The 17,450-nt window shown below is 37.0% G+C and overlaps 1 protein-coding gene across 1 annotated transcript in view; it reads right to left on the reverse strand.

Annotated features, from left to right (window-relative positions):
• Positions 1 to 757: 757 nt before the first annotated feature.
• Positions 758 to 17,450, reverse strand: part of LOC103768656 (chromosome unknown open reading frame, human C14orf39) — a gene marked incomplete at its 5' end in the record, with an annotated part of 30,304 nt that continues 13,611 nt past the window's right edge. Inside the window, 11 exons of the mRNA XM_008935808.1 lie at positions 758 to 960; positions 2,172 to 2,229; positions 3,711 to 3,843; positions 4,392 to 4,549; positions 6,239 to 6,309; positions 7,421 to 7,485; positions 7,579 to 7,664; positions 9,771 to 9,841; positions 10,342 to 10,490; positions 15,650 to 15,744; positions 16,935 to 17,055. Of these exons, the coding sequence (XP_008934056.1) occupies positions 758 to 960; positions 2,172 to 2,229; positions 3,711 to 3,843; positions 4,392 to 4,549; positions 6,239 to 6,309; positions 7,421 to 7,485; positions 7,579 to 7,664; positions 9,771 to 9,841; positions 10,342 to 10,490; positions 15,650 to 15,744; positions 16,935 to 17,055 (1,210 nt within the window). The remainder of the gene's footprint in view (positions 961 to 2,171; positions 2,230 to 3,710; positions 3,844 to 4,391; positions 4,550 to 6,238; positions 6,310 to 7,420; positions 7,486 to 7,578; positions 7,665 to 9,770; positions 9,842 to 10,341; positions 10,491 to 15,649; positions 15,745 to 16,934; positions 17,056 to 17,450) is intronic.

The following is a 17,450-nucleotide window of genomic DNA, read 5'->3' on the forward strand; positions in this document are numbered from 1 at the left end:
TCAGAACAGTCACCATTCCTTGCTGAGTAACCCCAGTACTGTCTTCACAGCCAGCCACTCCACAAGGAAAGCCATTTGTGGAGAACTGGTGGATACACTTGTGCTGACCAGACCTAGACTGTGGGAAACCTCTGCCTGTACGTCCTTTTTTGAAAGATACTAGATAAAGAGGAAGGAACTTGCTTTCAGTGTTTCAAGTTAGAAAGGAGTTAAAACATTAAGTATTATTTCACTTAAATTATTTCAACATTATTTCACTTCATATATTAAGAAATACCCACAAGTTGTCACATAAAATTAACAAAAACTTTATTTCAAAAATTTAATAAATATTCTTTGTATAACAGCTAATCTAAGAACATTGTCTTTAACTCAAAATGCAGCTTTTACTGCTGTAATAAACAGTCATTCTACTAACACGTTATTGAGTCTATATCAGAGGCTGAAAGTACTCACCCAAAAGTTTAGATGGTCTCACAGATATTTAATTAACTCGACACACTACAGTAAAATTATATTTCTACTGCTTTTGTGTCAATTTAGTGAGAGTATATTGTAACATTTTATGAAAACAGTGTATTTAGAAAATAAATAATAAAAGGTGCATTTCAAAGCACACATGTGCTCTTGCAGCATTGCAATAAGGTATTCTTACCTGAAACGAAAGAAGATGAAATGGTTTGTACTTTAAGTTAAGAAACTGAAAACATTTGTCAAGGCTAAGTAGGAAAAGAATTTCAAAGCAAGTCCAAGGTATTCAGAAGAATGTAAATGGCTTTGTATTTTGTAAGGAAGAATGAAAACCTTTCACAGTAGGAGACTGTGATGATCTCTGATCTTGTCCAAATGCAAATGGAAAACTAAAGTCATCTTTTCCATCTCCAAAGGCGTGAGAAGTTGATTCCGAGGGGAAGGGAAAGGCAAATGTATCCTCACTTTCTGACTTTCCAAACAAGCTTCCTATATGGAATACATATTAATCATTAGATTAACTCTTACTGAAAGAACATTGCACTCAGCATAACATGCTTCTTTAATGATACTGTACTCCCAGCATCCCGCTGAACATCAGTCTCACTTGTGTATTTATTGCTGCACTAGACATGGTACTTCCAGGAGGGCATTACCAGAATCTACATAAAATGAAGTGTGAAGTACTTGAACGATTTAGAACAACAAGACACTTCTGTGTGATGTACAGGGTGAAATATTTCGAATACTAAGCAACAGAGGTCTTTGTAAACTGGTACATTTTTGTGGATTCTTTCCTTCTCTAGAGAACAATGTGACCAACCACTGAAGTACTTGGAGAAACAAAGCTACAGACAGAAAAACACCCAACTTCTATATTTAGTAACAAAATTCACATACTTTTCTCTACAACAGTTACATATGCATATAACTCTATATTCATCTACTTCAGAAAGTTTTGCACTTGCATCATCTCAGTGAAAAAATGATTCCCCTAGAAAAAGGTTTGATCAAGAGTAAGTTTTGATCCTGTTGATATCACAGAAAACTGGCTTTTCATTTCAGTAAAGCCAGGATTTAATACAGAATGTGTAAACAAGTATGGCTCACTTAGTATGAGTGTAAGGTACTGTTTTAAGTCTGATTTTCCTCTGTCTCATTGTGCTACCTTTACATTGTGTATCTCTAGTGATTTAAATTGATGGAGGTCAGTTTGCTATTGAAATTTCTTTAGCCAAATGGACACTTTAAGTTGGTTGAGGGAGGAAAAACCCAATGGATGTACTCTTTCCAACAGTAAGCTGGTGGCCCTAAGTTAAAAAGTAGTATTTGCCAAGTTCCATAGCTTTTTATGGGAAAAGAATTGTTCTTTTTGTCAGTGAAAAAGCTTTGATGCCTAAATTTTAATTCTCCCTTTCAGCTCCTCTGCTTCAAATCCACCTAACGTTATCCCTATTTCTTTTTTGCCTCATACCTCTTTTTTCATGGTATCTTATACATTTGAAGCCAGGCAGGCAAAGAAAGTTTTAAGCTAGTCAAAACACGAAAGAATACAATAACCACTAAACTACAGCATCACAGCTGAACACCTTTCTAGATAACCCAAGGTGCCTTGTTAAGCAGGACCATGAGCTTGCCAGTCAAACAAGCACAAGTAGAAGACTCTGGTATACACACGAACATCCGAGTTTCAGACTTACCAATATCTTTCTGTGGGGACAGAGGGTTCAGGTTTCCCACAGGGTAACTTTCCTCTGTCTGAAACAAACAGCCAATTTTATTTAACAAATTAGAAAGAAAAACTATTAACTCTAATGCTGGTACATAAAAAGTTCATTCCAGACACTGTTGTTGTTGTAAATGTTAGTAGCCTTCACAAAAATCTGCTTTTAACTGTACGTATCAGTCCCTAAAGTTGCATGGTAAACTCTCTGATGAGATAGCTTCCATGACATTTGCTTACGTCTGCAAACACATTCCCTCCATTCTTCTGGAAAAAACATCAGATTGAGAACAGACCAAAATCTGATCTGGCTTACTGCTGGTTTTTAAACTGAAAAAACTCAAAATTATTTAATTTTATTATGTTCTAGAAAACCTCTAAACAACAATATAATACCTGCCTGCTGAGTAGGACCTGACATTTCCAGAAAGAGTAGCAGAATAACCATTCAACACTCTTGAGAAGACTCTTAAAGTAGATTTAGAACAGATGCTTAAGTCTTTCAAAATTCCCAGCTAACTTGAAAGAATTTCACACAGCTGCAAGAGGCTGGTAAATTCTTGGCTTCTGCCACTGAATAGGCACAAAATAATACAAGTTTTGACAGCAGTAGGTGACTTAATACCTACCTCATTCCTAAACAATTCGCTAACTACTCACCAGAGCAATCTCTCCTACACACAGCTGATGCTGGGAGATAACAACAACACCAAACAAAATTATGCATCCCCCTCTTCCCTCCTTCAGCTTTTAGCTGGTAACCTCCAGACTGAGCACACCCACTGAAACAGGAGATACCTGGGTTCACAGGGGGTTTGAATCTACATTGCCAGCAGTGATATGTAACCTCTACTTTCTGTACTGGCACACATCTGTCCTGAACAACCAATTATCTACCTATTAGTCCAGGAGTGTAAAAATTATTCTAGAGCACTGTAGTTAGGCAACCTGCAAAGAAAAATCTGGATTCTGCTCCCTGTTCTAATTAGCTGCCTAACTATCTCCTCCATTTACATATAGCAAATCTCTATTTGCTTTTCAATATTCCTAATAGACACTCCTTTCTTCCTTTTCTCAGTATTCTGCATTTTGTGAAAAATGGAGGGGAAAAAATAAAATTTTAAGTACCAGATTCCTCCCTTCAGCAAGACGAAACCACACAAGACAGGCAGCTGAGCTGTGAACACTGCCAGGGTACCTAATGTTTTGCACTGCAGTGCTGAAAAAGCCTGGAAAAGCCTTTTGCTTTTCTGTGAATCTAGTCATCTGTATATTTGCACAAGACCCAACCTTACCCATGTGGGAAAGATCCACACTTGATCAGAGGGCATCATTGGGGGATCTCCAGGAAAGCAGATAAGCATTTTCAAAGAATGTCAAATGTAAAAATAAGCAAATCAGGTAAAACATTTGCTACAAAGAAAACCAGTCTGAAAAACCTCATTCACTGTCAGTGCTGTTTCCTTAGTATATTTAGCTTTGTGGAAAGTTAGTATTCTCCAGTACTCATATTTACCTCATCAGATGAGTTTTCTGCGCCAAACACAGAAGATTCAAATAAATTGAAGCCAGGTGACTTCTGGAAGAAGTTCATCAGAGAAAAGGCAGGAGATTTTGATGTTCTTTCTTCACAACCTAAATTGTGAATGCTGTAAAGACAGACAGAAAGGAAGAAACTACAATTATAGTTTTTAAAAGTATCATAGATGGCTTTTTTTGTTCTTTTCTTTTTCTGTTTTGTCATTTTTTTTAGATTCCTATGCCTTCCACCAACAATTGCTTCTTTCAACACGGGACAGGTGCCACAACTCTCTAAAGCAAAGTGAGGTGGTGTTCTTACCAATTCCCTACTCTTTTACAAAAAAAAAATCTGTTAAAGATAGAAATTGCTGTAAGAAATATTACTGCAGGGAAAGACAATTTTAGCCAAAGAGCTGCAAAGAAACTGTGTCTTACATATTTCTCTGCAGAGTCCCCTTCCTTCAAAATAGCTCTGAAGTGGAAATGATACTTTAAGAAGGAAATCTAACAAATTACCTAGCATAACTGAGAAAAAAAAAAAAATAAAACAACTGAATATTTTCAGAAAAGCTTTCTAGAGAAGTCTTTCTAAATCTCTTTCAAAAATAGTGGAAATGCTTCTACAATAACCATCAATACAACTTTGCTCAAAAACAAAAGAAAAGCTGAATCATACAATTCAAATGGAGGAGTTTTTGTGATTTCTGTTTTCTTCCCCTTTGCCTCAAGTGATCCTACAAACTCGGGTGTTTCCGGTGTTCCTAAAAAATGTTCTCCACTTTCTTCTGCTGTGTCAGGATTATCTTCACTTAACTTAAAACTTGTGTGTATGTCCTATTAAAAAGAAATATACAAGAAGTCTATGGCACATAACAATTCCCAAAATATCATTAGTCCATTTACCTCTTAACATATTCATTATATGTTTTAAGGTTAGTTTTATTCTCATGAAAAATAAAGGGTTTTAATAAAATGGTCACAGTGACATGTTCACCATACTTAAAACTGTAACATTAATTTATCTAATTTTAAATGGACTTCTTGTGAATAAAACTATATATGAAAATTTTCATTAAAAAAAATAAAAAAAACTCATGAACTGACTGAAAGCACTGATAAAAGAACTATTTCACTCTAAAGTATGTCTTAGCATAAAGTTTAAATTCACAGTGGAATCCTCTTGATATCCTCTGGTGAAATTAAGCAACATCACTACCCAAATACATTTCAGTTGACTGGGATTATCTCTTCTGCCTCAGAAAAAAATGACAACGTCCACTTGGATTCTGTGGAGTTGTTTCCACCAGACTCAATATTGTTTTAAAGCTGTCCTCTGCCAGCTGCCTGCAGGCATCAGCCTGTAGTGAGCCAACCAGAAGATGAGGAGTATCTCAAACTTGATGTGTATTCTGGTTTGGCTAAGAGTTCATAGCTTGTATGTTGCTATATTTTGGATTTGTGATGGAAACAGTGTTATTAACATAAGGATGTTTCAGTTGTTGCTGAACAGTGCTCACACAGAATCAGGGCCTTTTCTGCTTCTCCTGCTGCCCTGCCAGTGAGCAGCTGGGGCGTGCACAAGCAGGTGGGAGGGAACACAGCTGGGACAGCTGACCCCAACTGACCAAACGGGAGCCATATTACTTGGAATCTTGGAATATTGGTCACATTCCAAGCCACATGATGTCGTGCTCAGCAAGAAAAGCTGCAGGGAAGAAGGAGGAAAGGGGGGATGTTTGGAGTTAAGGCATCTGTCTTCCCAAGTAACCATTAGGTGAGGTGAAACCCTGTGTTCCTGGAGATGGCTAAAAATTGCCTGTAGGTGGGACATAGTAAATGCATTCCTTATTTTGTTCTGCACAGCGTTTGCTATACATAATAAACTGTCTTTATGTGAACCCCCACAGGACTGCACTTTCACCCTTCTGATTCTCTCCCCCATCTCACTGTGGAGGGAGAGCACAAGCAGCCGTGCAATGCATAGCTGCTGCCCTGTGTTAAACCACACCTTCCTGACACCTCTGTATGCAAGCTGTACACCCAACTGGCTTGAATATTATGGTATGGTGAGCCTGACCTCACATTCAGGAAAAAAGCAATGCCAATGGAGCCATTCAGACTCTGTAGCCAGAACAGAGAATATTCACTATTGTTTTGTGAGAGAAAATAATTTCTAATGCAAACTTTTTTTTAAAATAATGTTTTGTCACTTCACACTGATGAAAATGGTATGCACTAATTCATACAAAAACTACAATATGCATAGGGTAGTCACAGGATGTTAAAGTCAGCCTGTTGTTAAGGTAGCATTAAAACCTCCAGAACACTGATGAGATCAAGAGCAATGGCACTATGGAGTAATCAGAAGGCATTGATCGGTTTCTCACCTGTTGGGTGCCTTAACATGAATCACTTTGCCCATTTCTGAGACTTACCTCTTACCAATAGATTCAAATATATTGAGATACTTTTGATTATTCTAAATAAAACAATTACTTAAGACATAAGAAGTGCTTTGCTTACTTGAGGTGTATAGGAAGAATCCTTTGGCTCATCTCCCAGTTCCTTATCACCACATTTGGCCTCTTGGTTTGCTACAAAAAAAGTGGCACTGTTAGTACTGTAACAGGATTCTAAACAGGTAAATAAAATGACATCATGGCAAAGAACCCTTGAGAATGATTTAGTAGTTTGGCATCGCTGTGGGTGAGGAAGTGTTCTGGCTGTAGTTTTGTAATAGTTCACTTTGGGGCTGTGTTGCCTCCTGTTCTGCCATCGGCGCGCTACCTAAACAATATTTGGGCTGCTTCCCATGTCTGGTGCATTCCCCAAACCCAGCTACTGTTCCCTGAGAGTGCTGTGGCTGTCTCATCCAGCCACTGCCCTCAGAGAGGGCTAACACCAGTCCACAGAAACCAGGTGGAAACAACACAAAAAGCACATCCAGGTGACACTGATGAAGCTATCTTAAAGAACAGAGCAAAAGCCAGGATGAGAAATGAGAACAATGTTATCAGATGTTCTGCTCTAAGCTTCACATTGTGCAAAGTCTCAGGCACTGTGGTTTGAGTTCCTGCATTTCAGGACACATAATTAGGATCCTATTTATAAGAAAGAAAAAGACTATACTTTTTGGCATGCATCTAAATAGGCAGTATAATTAGGAAAAAAAAAACATATTTAAACTGAAGTTCAGTGACTTGCAAATTCAAAAACTCTAGGTGTATTTGTAACTGCCCTGCATTGTTTCTGTAAGCATTCTGTAAGTATTTATCAAGTTAATTTTCATTTTTAATAATCTTAATCTTATCCTTCAAGATTCCTAAATTACTGAGATTATTATAGGCCCTTTCTGTCCCTTTTTTCATGCCTTCTGGGCAGATTTTCAGACTGGATTTAGTTTTACCCAAGTAATTTGAGACTAGAGTGTGGATTTGCAAGAGATTCTAGAAGTTCCTTTCATTAGCAATGGTCAAAGCAGAAGGAATCCACAGTGCTGAGCAGTGCAGTCAATTAAATTGGTGCACTGCCTGTCTGCTATACTCAAAGTCTGAATTAAACAATCAAGGTAGAAAAAGAATAAAAATGGTGGACCACTTCATACCAGAATTAAAATTTGGCCCCTAAAATTTTGTCCTTATAAGTATGTGATTCAATAAACAGTAACAGCACAACCTATCAAAAAAAATGACAGTGGTTCTTTACCTGTTACTTCATTTTCACTCTCAAACTGTTGTTTGGAAGTTGTCTGCTTTGGAGGGATTACCAGTCTAAAAGAGAAAAATTAGTGTTTGTCTAAATACAGATTATTTCCATAAAACTTAATCCCATGAACAAAAACTACTTTATTAAAAAAAAGTTACCTGAATTGCATTTGGTTTTGTAAACTTGCTATTGATGGAACTTGGGCAATTTGTGGGTTATTAGTTCCTGCAGTATCAATAATTATCTAAAACAAAGCAAAAAATTCAAATGAGTCTGCATATTAAATTTTCACTTCAACAATTCACTCTGATTTCTCCTTAGACTGTGGAAATCCTCTCTTTTAACCACTCTTTAGGGGTCAGAAAACACAAAAACTTTTTTGCCTGTCTTTGCTTTACCAACATTTTCACAGCATGATACCCAAAAACCACTGCTATAATTTCATATAACATCTCATTCACAACACTGATATCTAGATGTGAATAATAACTTTCTGTCGCACAAACAGCATCACATAATTTACAAACTTTATGCAAGCTTTCCACTGCTGCAGCCAGGTTACTCTTGCTTGACAATGCAGAAAGGGCTGGAGCCAGTCCTCTCTCCACCTCTGAAGGCCAAAGGGAGTATGTGCGTCAGTGAGTGTGTCTCCTGTATGGAGCGAAAAGCTGCAGGAAACGGATATACTCCTGCTGCACGGATCTGCATCAGCTCAGAAGCCCTCAGTCTTACAGGTAGCATGTATTTGTGCCTCAAGGAGAGAGTGGCACTACAAAACTATGCCTCAGCATCAGATTACACATTATTTCACAGGGAGCTGCTAGTTCTGGTTTAGTTTTAATTTACAAAACATATCAAATTGAACTCAATTTGGGGTGGGGGACAAAAAGGGCTGGCTATGGAGAAGCTGCCTGCCACTCAGCTCCTGTAGTTTACAGCACACCTTTTCTGCAGCATAGCAACCTTCTTTCTTCCAGTCTTCTTATTTCTCCTCAGACTCCACCTTCTTTTCCTTGTTGCCATCGCCCTTTCTTAACTTTCCCTTAACCTTGAATTCCTGCTTCCCACTATTCTCCAAGTGCAACTCTAGGTCCCAGATTCCCATCCTCATCTGTGGATTACCCTGGCAACAGCTCTTCCATCATCCTCATCATGTCCAACTCCCTCAGCCAGTCACAAATAACACTTGCTTGAAATTTCTTCTGGTCTTGTTCCACTCAGTCTAGCCATTGCCCTTCATGTTGTCTTGTCTTATGAAGGTTTCTTCTTCTGCCACGAGCTCTACTCTAAACCATTTAGTGATGCACTCACTTCATCTTTCAGTTCCCTTGATATTCTTAAGAAAATCACAACTGGTTCTGTTAATTTTTTTACTTGGCAATTTTTTTTGTTCATTAAAATTTGGTTTTAAATAGATCTCGTGAGATGTCCTTTATAAAGACTTTGGTATACCTTTATAAAGGTTTTGGTATCGAAACTTCCCCAAACTTCTACACAGTGGACACAGCTGCACATTATTTATTTTATCTTCTATGACCTTAACATATTGGAGTACTCCTTTTATATTTTAACAGTCTCTTTGTTATTGAATGCTCTTGTACTTAATGAGATTTTATTAGTGGTTTTCGTAACTCTGCAAGATGCTTCTCCAGTTTGTGTCTGGATTGGTTTATTGTGTTTGTATATGTACGGTACTAAGCTGCAACAGAATTCACCTTTTCAATAAAAGTGCCATAGGAGCTGTTTGTTTATGAGTGAGAGATGGAAATGTAGTTCTGGACTTCTCAAGTGCACAAAGCAACACTGCTCATGATTTTGTTCCTCTCACCCCAGATTTTTGTTTCTGGTTAAACGTCAGAAAGTCAGCTGTTAAGTGGAGGCAGTCCTGTAGAGTATCCTGCACATTTACTCCTTTATAAAATCCTTCATTATGGAGTAGATGGATGACAATTAATCAGTAATAGAAGATTATGTTCCTCCTTTAGAATTCCAAAAATTTGCTACATACAACCAAGTGAATCTACAAAAGTTATTCTAAATGTTAAAAACTATTTTACAAAATAAATTGGATAGATGGTCCACCTCAAGTTTGGCATTAGAATGCTTACTGTGACTACCAGCTGCACTTTGTAAGAACACACACATTTCCTCTTAAATTAAAAATGGCACCAAAGAAAGATTTTTATTACCAGGTATTAGCAGATTAACAAGATTAGTGTCCTGGTTACTGTATTAAGAATTTTATGTAAGGTATAATAGAACTAGGTGTATTTAGACTGTTTTAAATTTAAACAACTAACATAAAAAGATTATACAATCTCATGCTTTATCCAGTGGGAGAGCTGCATACCTGTGATGAATTTTCTGCAAGGCTGGAGGAACTGCTAGTGGCCACTGAAGGTTCCATAGGTTTCTCTTTTTCTAGTCTCCCTAAATTAACAAATGTTAATACTGTCAGTAGGATTAAATATCCAAAGCACGGTATTGTTAAACTGCACTTGGGAACAAAGCTTATAATTTTTCCTTTTAATAGAGAGCTAAAAGGGAAAAATATTTATACATTATTCTTTTGATAAAGAGCTAAAATAAAAATTATCACAACAAATGAAAAGTATGAGTCCAATTACTTCAAATATGGCTTGGTTAATATTTACTGTATTGGAGCAAACAGGGCTAAGGGTATGCTTCAGATTTTTCTGTCAATATGGCACATCTGTCACGTTACTTTACTCATTGCACAGCTAAGAGAGGAATCAGAAGATTTTCAGAACATAAATACAAGCAAGTAGTCAACTTCCATTGAAAGCCTGGCTTCAACTACTACAGTAGGAGCAGTTCACTAGATTTGTTATCATGGTTTCTATTCATTTACACAAAGATAATCCAAAATCCTCCCAGAAAGATCATTAAGCACACTGCACCTGTGTGAGCTGTTTCCATTAGTTGCTTTGAGAATCTAATACTCTGTACAGACTGGACTAATTTCCGAGGAATGCATGGGACAGGTAATGGTTTATACAGTTGATGTTTCTCATGTACCAAAGATGGACGTTCATTCTCTTCAAAGATCCTGAAAAAAAAAAAAAAGTTAAATTAAAAAAAATTAAAGGATAACAATTGCAAAAGAAAAGAAATATAAAATACAATTGCTTCAAATTAGTGGAGTTTTCAAAGAAGATGTATGCTGCCAGGGAGGTTCTACCTCTTTCAGCTCCAGAAAATTATAAGAATTGAAGTTTTCTTTAAATAGTATTATGGAAAGAAGACATGAAGTAGTTAATAAACCAATGATAAGAACATTGCTGACTTAAATTTTGTCAGTAACAAAGAAAAGTATCAGTAATTTGGGGTTTCACACTTTAATCAGAGTACTTTATTACTGTAGTTGTGAAATCACATTTTCACATTTAAAAAAAACTTTTTCTCCCTCAGAGATGGTCTGGAATACTCACACTACACATACACAGAAGAGGAAACTGCCACAAGAAATTTTTCACTTCTAGGGCAATTATCTGTTTAGGGTAAAATAGCCTTCTACAGTGTAGAAAGACAAAGGTTAGCAGAACAATGAAGGGTAAAATGGCTGCTTGGCACAGGAAAATTTACCATTCCTGAAAATACTGAGTTCTGTTTTACTTTCTCTTTGTCACTCCTGCTCTGCGCCCCTGTGCTTCTAGCTACAACATCTGGTGTAGAGCTGACTAAACAATGCTATTCAGAACAAATGAAGACCTGAGTCAGTCTTTTTGTTCTTCTTGAAAATTTCCATAAATAAAAATAAGATACAATGTAGGATGCACTTTATGAGGAAGTGTGGAGTAAAATTAGCAACACTACTAAAAAATACCAAACTAGAAGCACAGGTTATGATATGTGGACCTAACAACACATTAAACTAATATACATGCACTACTGTGATCCCACAAACCCCTGAATGCACCTCAGTCAAATAAGTCTGATGGAAAGAACCATCTTCACCTGTAAAGTCACATATACACCTAGCGCTGTGCCAGCCTGAGACCTAACAAACTATATAAACCACATACCACCTAAAGCAGACCTCAAAAAGCCCAGACTAATGTAAGACCTTTTTTAAAGTCTGTATTTCTTTCAGTTACAGTAATTATAGATATGACCTCTGTCAAGAATGAGTACTAGAGGAAATAAGATGTGTATATGGCTGGTGTTATCTTTAAATTCAGATGCAGAATGCAAAACAAGGAGAAATTAAAACAGAGCTAAGCACAGAATGCTGGCTAAAACTGCTTCACTTTATTAAAAATGGCTTATTTGGCCACTTTACCACAATCTCCATTCAAAACTTAATTGAATGAGGCTGTTGCTGCTGAGATCATGAGTTAGATTGCCATAAACATTTTTTAACAGAATTTAGGATGCTAAATTGTTTTTTTAAAGGTTCCTGGAGCTCAGTTTCCATGTGCTTCTGCAGAGCCTAGCAGACAGCTCTTGGTTTGTAAAAACTCACTCTCCATGAAAGGCAGAATTCTTTCACACTGCATATCTAGTCAGAAAAAATGCATCAACGCAGAGTTACAAACAGGGCTCAGAAGCTCTTAAGATAGGTATTTTTTAAGTACCAAAAACTTCCAAAAGAGCCTGCAGTTAAACTTTATGTATATGGAATTTACCTGCTCCCTTACCTCCCCAAAAACACTATTGAAAAAAGCCACATGCATCTTCTCCAACATAATTAATAACCATTGTAAGAAAAATCAAACTGCATAATGGAGCTCAAAATAGTCCAAATTGCAGTAAAAATAAGAAAGATCATTTGTATTCTTCCTCTACTTCATTGTTAGTAGATATGTGAGCAGATAAAAAAATCTTTATCTTGATCCATACTGTGAAATAGATAACATTTTTTTTACTGAAGTGCAAAGAAAAAAATAGATATCCTTAAGTCAAAATAAAATCCCACTTTCTTAGCAGTGGTTTCCTCTTTGTAGCATAACGAAGCCCAATGACAAATATCTTTATCTTCACTATGGTGTATTTGATTATACGTATAAAGAATAACACTTGCTACTAAGATATTTACCAGGACTCTCTACTGAAGCCACATTCAGTATTCTAACCAGGCACATGTCAGCAAGTTCTTTTGGAAGCAGGACTTTTAATAACTAGCTGACATAATAATCAGTAGCTAATAACTGCCTATGAGGTTGTGGTCAGCACAGAGTTGACTCTTTCCATATGTTTACATTCAGAAGTCCAGAAACAGCCTTACAAGTATTTTTCCAAGAACAGTATTATGAAGTTTTTTCTTTGATCAGTAAAAGCTCACCACTTGTAATGCAAAGATACTGAGAAAACTGCAATTATCCACCATGGAATATCCTTCACAAGTAGTTCCAGCAAAAATCTCTTGGAATGCAAGATATTTTAGGTATTCGGAGGTAGAATTAATACATAATCAAACTAGGGGAACAAAAAAAAAAAAAAAAAAAAAAAAAAAAAAACAAAAAAAAAAAACAAAAAAAAAAAAAAAAAAAAAAAAAAAACACGCAACCACACAATTACAGAATAATGGAATTAAACTCCCTCAAACATTTTACAAAAGCGCAGAGAATGAACATGTTATATGCCAAAGCACAGTTCAAGATGTCAGCCCTTCATAAATAAATAAATATCACCTCTAATTGAGAAATCAGCACTAGGGCTTCAAAAAGAGTTGAGTCCTATTTGGTGATTGATGAGAAGTCTTGGTCTGTATATTTTAACTATGATAGTTGTCTGTGCAACTGGTGAACTAGGAAAACCCACTAATCAGAAAAAACATCTGGTATGAGAAGAGGAATCTGGGTTTTGCAGTCAGCCTGATCAGTGACTAGCTGGCCAGCAATAGGAGATTCAAACTAAAATGTTCCAAGCCTTTCAAAAGAACAGCTGCCACTGCCATCCTCCTGCCCAAAGGACACCAATATCAGCACCTACTAATTAACATCCAAGTTGGTTTCTTGTCTTGTAGCTCTCTAAAGCATTTCATGGGTATTAATTTGTACATTGTTCTGCCCAGTGCTTTTGCTGCTCTGCTTAGTTCTTGCCCTTGATGCTGCTGGTTTCTCTTCACGCTGGTCTGCACCAGTTCATGGAGACACAAAGTAAAACTCTTTTTTTCTTCTTCTTTTGCAACAGAAGATGAAGATATCTTCTTTTTATTTCCCAAGCTCTTGTTGATCGCTAGTAACCTTGCAGTTACTAGTTAAGACTGCAGAAGGGCTCACAAGAGACTACTGCCTTTGGTGCCCATATTCTGCTGTTATGGTTTTGTGCATTGCCTTGAGTCTGCAGTGCTTTTAATTCATATGGCTCCTTATCTTAGTACATTTTACATTTGTGGGGTTTTTCACAGTGTTTATAATCATAGATTAGTAACACACCTATTTTTAACATCAGTAGTTCCTTTATCAGATGCTTTCACGCTGTCTAGTGAAGACCTTTTTTTTTAATATACTAATGCCAAACAGGGATTTTCTTTAAAAACATTTTTATGTCATTTTCTTTGTTATGGACTGTCATGGTTACAGGGGCTGGGACCAGTTTATCCTTATGTGGGTAGAACCAAAACTGTATATTCTATACTCTCTATGTCAGTGCTCATGGGCTGTTAAGAAAATCACTGGTAGCAGCTGCCCAGGACAGACCTCACACCCCAGGCTATAACAGATAAGGAAAGAGGTTCAAGGTCAGGGGAGATGTTAACACCTTCCCACCCAGCAGGAGTCCTCCTCCCTGTTAATGGGCCCATCCATGCCTCGCCCCATGACTCATACAGAACTCCCCCCAGGAGCTATTTCTGTTTAATGGACCATCAAGGACCCACTGCATGACTCATAGACTGATATCAACCCATTGTGAGATGCTCCACCCAGGGGGAGGAGCCAAGTGCTCCCACCTGGATATAAACTGGGGTTCAGTACAGCACAGGGGGCCTTACCCACTGGATTTCCAGAGGAAAAGAGCTACCAGATCTTTTCTACGAGACCACTGTTTCATCTGGACTGCTACCACCACCCTAACTACAGAGTATCAGGTTGTATTCTGACTCTGTCTGTTGTTTTCCTTTGTAGTATTGCTTTTATTTATTTTTTTTTCTTATTAAATTGTATTTCTGACTTGGAGTCTCTCATTGGTTTGTTTTCAAACCATTGCAATGGATATAAATAAGTTTTAAAATTTACTCTAGGACAAACATACTAATTAATACTCAAGTGATGGTCTGACACCATACATGATATCACATAAACCCATACATGGAGGTTAAAAGTCAGTGTGATTTAGGATAGCATAAAATGTTTACAACATCTTATAACCATGACGCAAGCCATGGAATTATTGCTTCAGTAAAAGTACCAAAGAGATCAACCCGTATGCAGTCAAGACACAACTTCATGTGAAGGCACAAGCACCTGAAGAAGGCAGAATGGGTATAAAGGCTTAAACCAAAAAAAAAAAAAAATCTGGATAATTCATAAGGCTGTAAGAAAATATTAAAGATCTAAATTTGAAAGGATCCCTGTGGAAAGGATCTTAGAGATCATTAAAATTACACATTTCTGTATAGCCCACTAAAACTTCTTCAAGCACACCATAATGCAAAATCACTTGGACAAAGTCTTTTGGAGATATTTTCAGTTTAAAATGAATTTTGGTTTAAAAGCAGCAGCTCTAAGAATGAAGTTTCAGCATTCACAAGGATTCCAGATAAGTGCAAGACAGTCCTGATGGTGATTTTCAGTCATCGTAACTGAGCTCAAATTAAAGTGAGCCCCAGTTGTAAATGACAACTAATTTACTAAGCCATTAATCCTGTCTATGAAACTTTCACTCATGCTTGTTTTTAAGAATTAAATTAAAAGTTAAATTTCTTAGTAGTTCAGAACTGAAGCAAATGACATGTGGAACCTTGACTCTTTCTCCCCAAATATGAGTTCAGTAGAGTCCGTGTATTTTATCTTTGCACAGTCCCTGTATTTTCATTCAAAACTCCCAAAACTGTTCACATAGACCCACCAGCAATAACTGCATGGGTTCCTACAACATACTTTTGAACAGTGTTATTTCCAGATACATTTAACTTCTGGGAATCAAAATTTGCCACCATCCTAACCATTACTGAGCAACAATTTGTGTTTTGTGCCAGTCGTTGTGTAAGTGCTGACAGCACTCTGGATGACAGCCAGAGAAAGAAATAATTCTTAAATGTACCTTTCTTTAAACTCCTTTGACTTCTCTAGACTTTTCTGATTTTTTCCTTCAATCATTTCAGAATTATTTTGATGTTCTATAGTCTCTTCAAAACTCTTAAAAGATAAAGAACAAATAAAAATAAAATAAAATTAAATTAAAGAAAATACAAAAAATTAAAGCTACATATTGAAAATGTTTTCTAAACCTGATGAACCAGTTCACAGTAGTAGAGTTCTTGTAGCCAAGATGGTCTGAAGAAATAGGCACTACAAGGTTAACAAGAGGCACTATTTTTTGTTGGACCAACTTTAACAACTAGAATAAACACAGAAGTTTTTGAGCACAGACTCTATATATCTCTTCAGAACAAGGACCTCCTTACGTGGTATTCATAGTTATAAATTCATCACATCCCTTCTTACTGTATGTTTATACAGAACCTACCCCACTGGGAACTTTTGGCTCTACAGATGAGAGTCAAACAGTATCACAAAATACAAACAGAAAACACCACCAGTGCACAACAGGCTTCCACCAGCAGATGCTGGCTGAGGTGGAACAGGTGGACACAGCAGTAAATGGACTCCCTGATCATCCAGTCCAGGGAGCTAAAAGTGTCCAGAGGCTATACTATAAAAGCTCACCAAACTTCACAAGGCTGGCCAACAAGATTGGGCTACTCAGGCTTAGGAGAGACCTTTTACCTCCCAGCAGAGGAGTGGGTCAAAATGCTGACCTGACAAAGTCCTTTTTTTTGAAGACCATCCCTTTGGAACCAGTGCTGCTTGTAGTCAGTGGAACTGTGCTGACCTCCCCTCTAAAATCAGCCAGTTTTACCTCAGAGTATTATATACCCACATAATGGTGGGGGAGGGGGCAAGAAAACTTTACATGATTCTTATTGTAAAGCATATTTAGTTAAGCGCATTCAAATTAACAAAACCTTTAAAACCAGCAGGACCTACAAAATCCGTATACTCAAGCCCTGGGGCTCACTAAGGAATGTCCCCACTCTGTTTTGAAGTCTGCCCCTCATGAGCCAGCATGAGAGTCTCTGTGGCATGGTGGCTTGACAGAAATGATGGTGCAGACTGAGGTTAATAGAAAGCAACCTTTAAGAGCCTTTACATTCATGAACCTCTGTTCTTTAAGAAAATGTATGTGGTGCTATAGAAGCATAATTACTAATTCTGGAATCTGCATGAAAATACACTAGCTTTTGTGTTTCAGAAAATATCATGCTGCTATAAGTAACTACATATATAAAATTAGGTTATATAAAATAAAATTAAAACACAGTTACCTTTTTTAAATAATTAATTTTCATTTGTAATTCCTCTGCTTCTTTTTCTAGTTCAATGGATTCTTGTGCAGCAGCTGCAGCAAGCTTTATCATTTCCTCTGTCTTTTGCCTCGAAGATGCACTTTCAAGTTATGGAATACAGACTGCAACATGACTTTTCTTTTTCCAAGCAAGTGATACTACCAGATCCCTGACCCCCCTGTGCCATAAGCACGGATGTGAGAGGTGCAGAAGGCTCTGGCACATCTACATTTCCTAGACAAATCTTCAAATCTAACCTCAATTAGGCTTCTCCTTCATGAAGACTTTGAAGTAAAAGCTCCTTCAGTGAAATTTTATTTTCTTTCCCCAGAATTCTCCCATAAATTTACACTGAAGAGTATTATTTGACCTTCAGTTTTCTCACAGAGAAATGCTAATTCTGCCCCTCAAAACACAAACACATAAATATTTACTATATTTTCTAATAGAAAGTTCTGAAAAATAAATATGAACTTTCTTCCCTGTCAACTGCAT

The sequence above is a fragment of the Merops nubicus genome, unplaced genomic scaffold (assembly GCF_000691845.1).
Source record: "Merops nubicus isolate BGI_N331 unplaced genomic scaffold, ASM69184v1 scaffold9042, whole genome shotgun sequence".
Taxonomy (NCBI): Eukaryota; Metazoa; Chordata; class Aves; order Coraciiformes; family Meropidae; genus Merops; species Merops nubicus.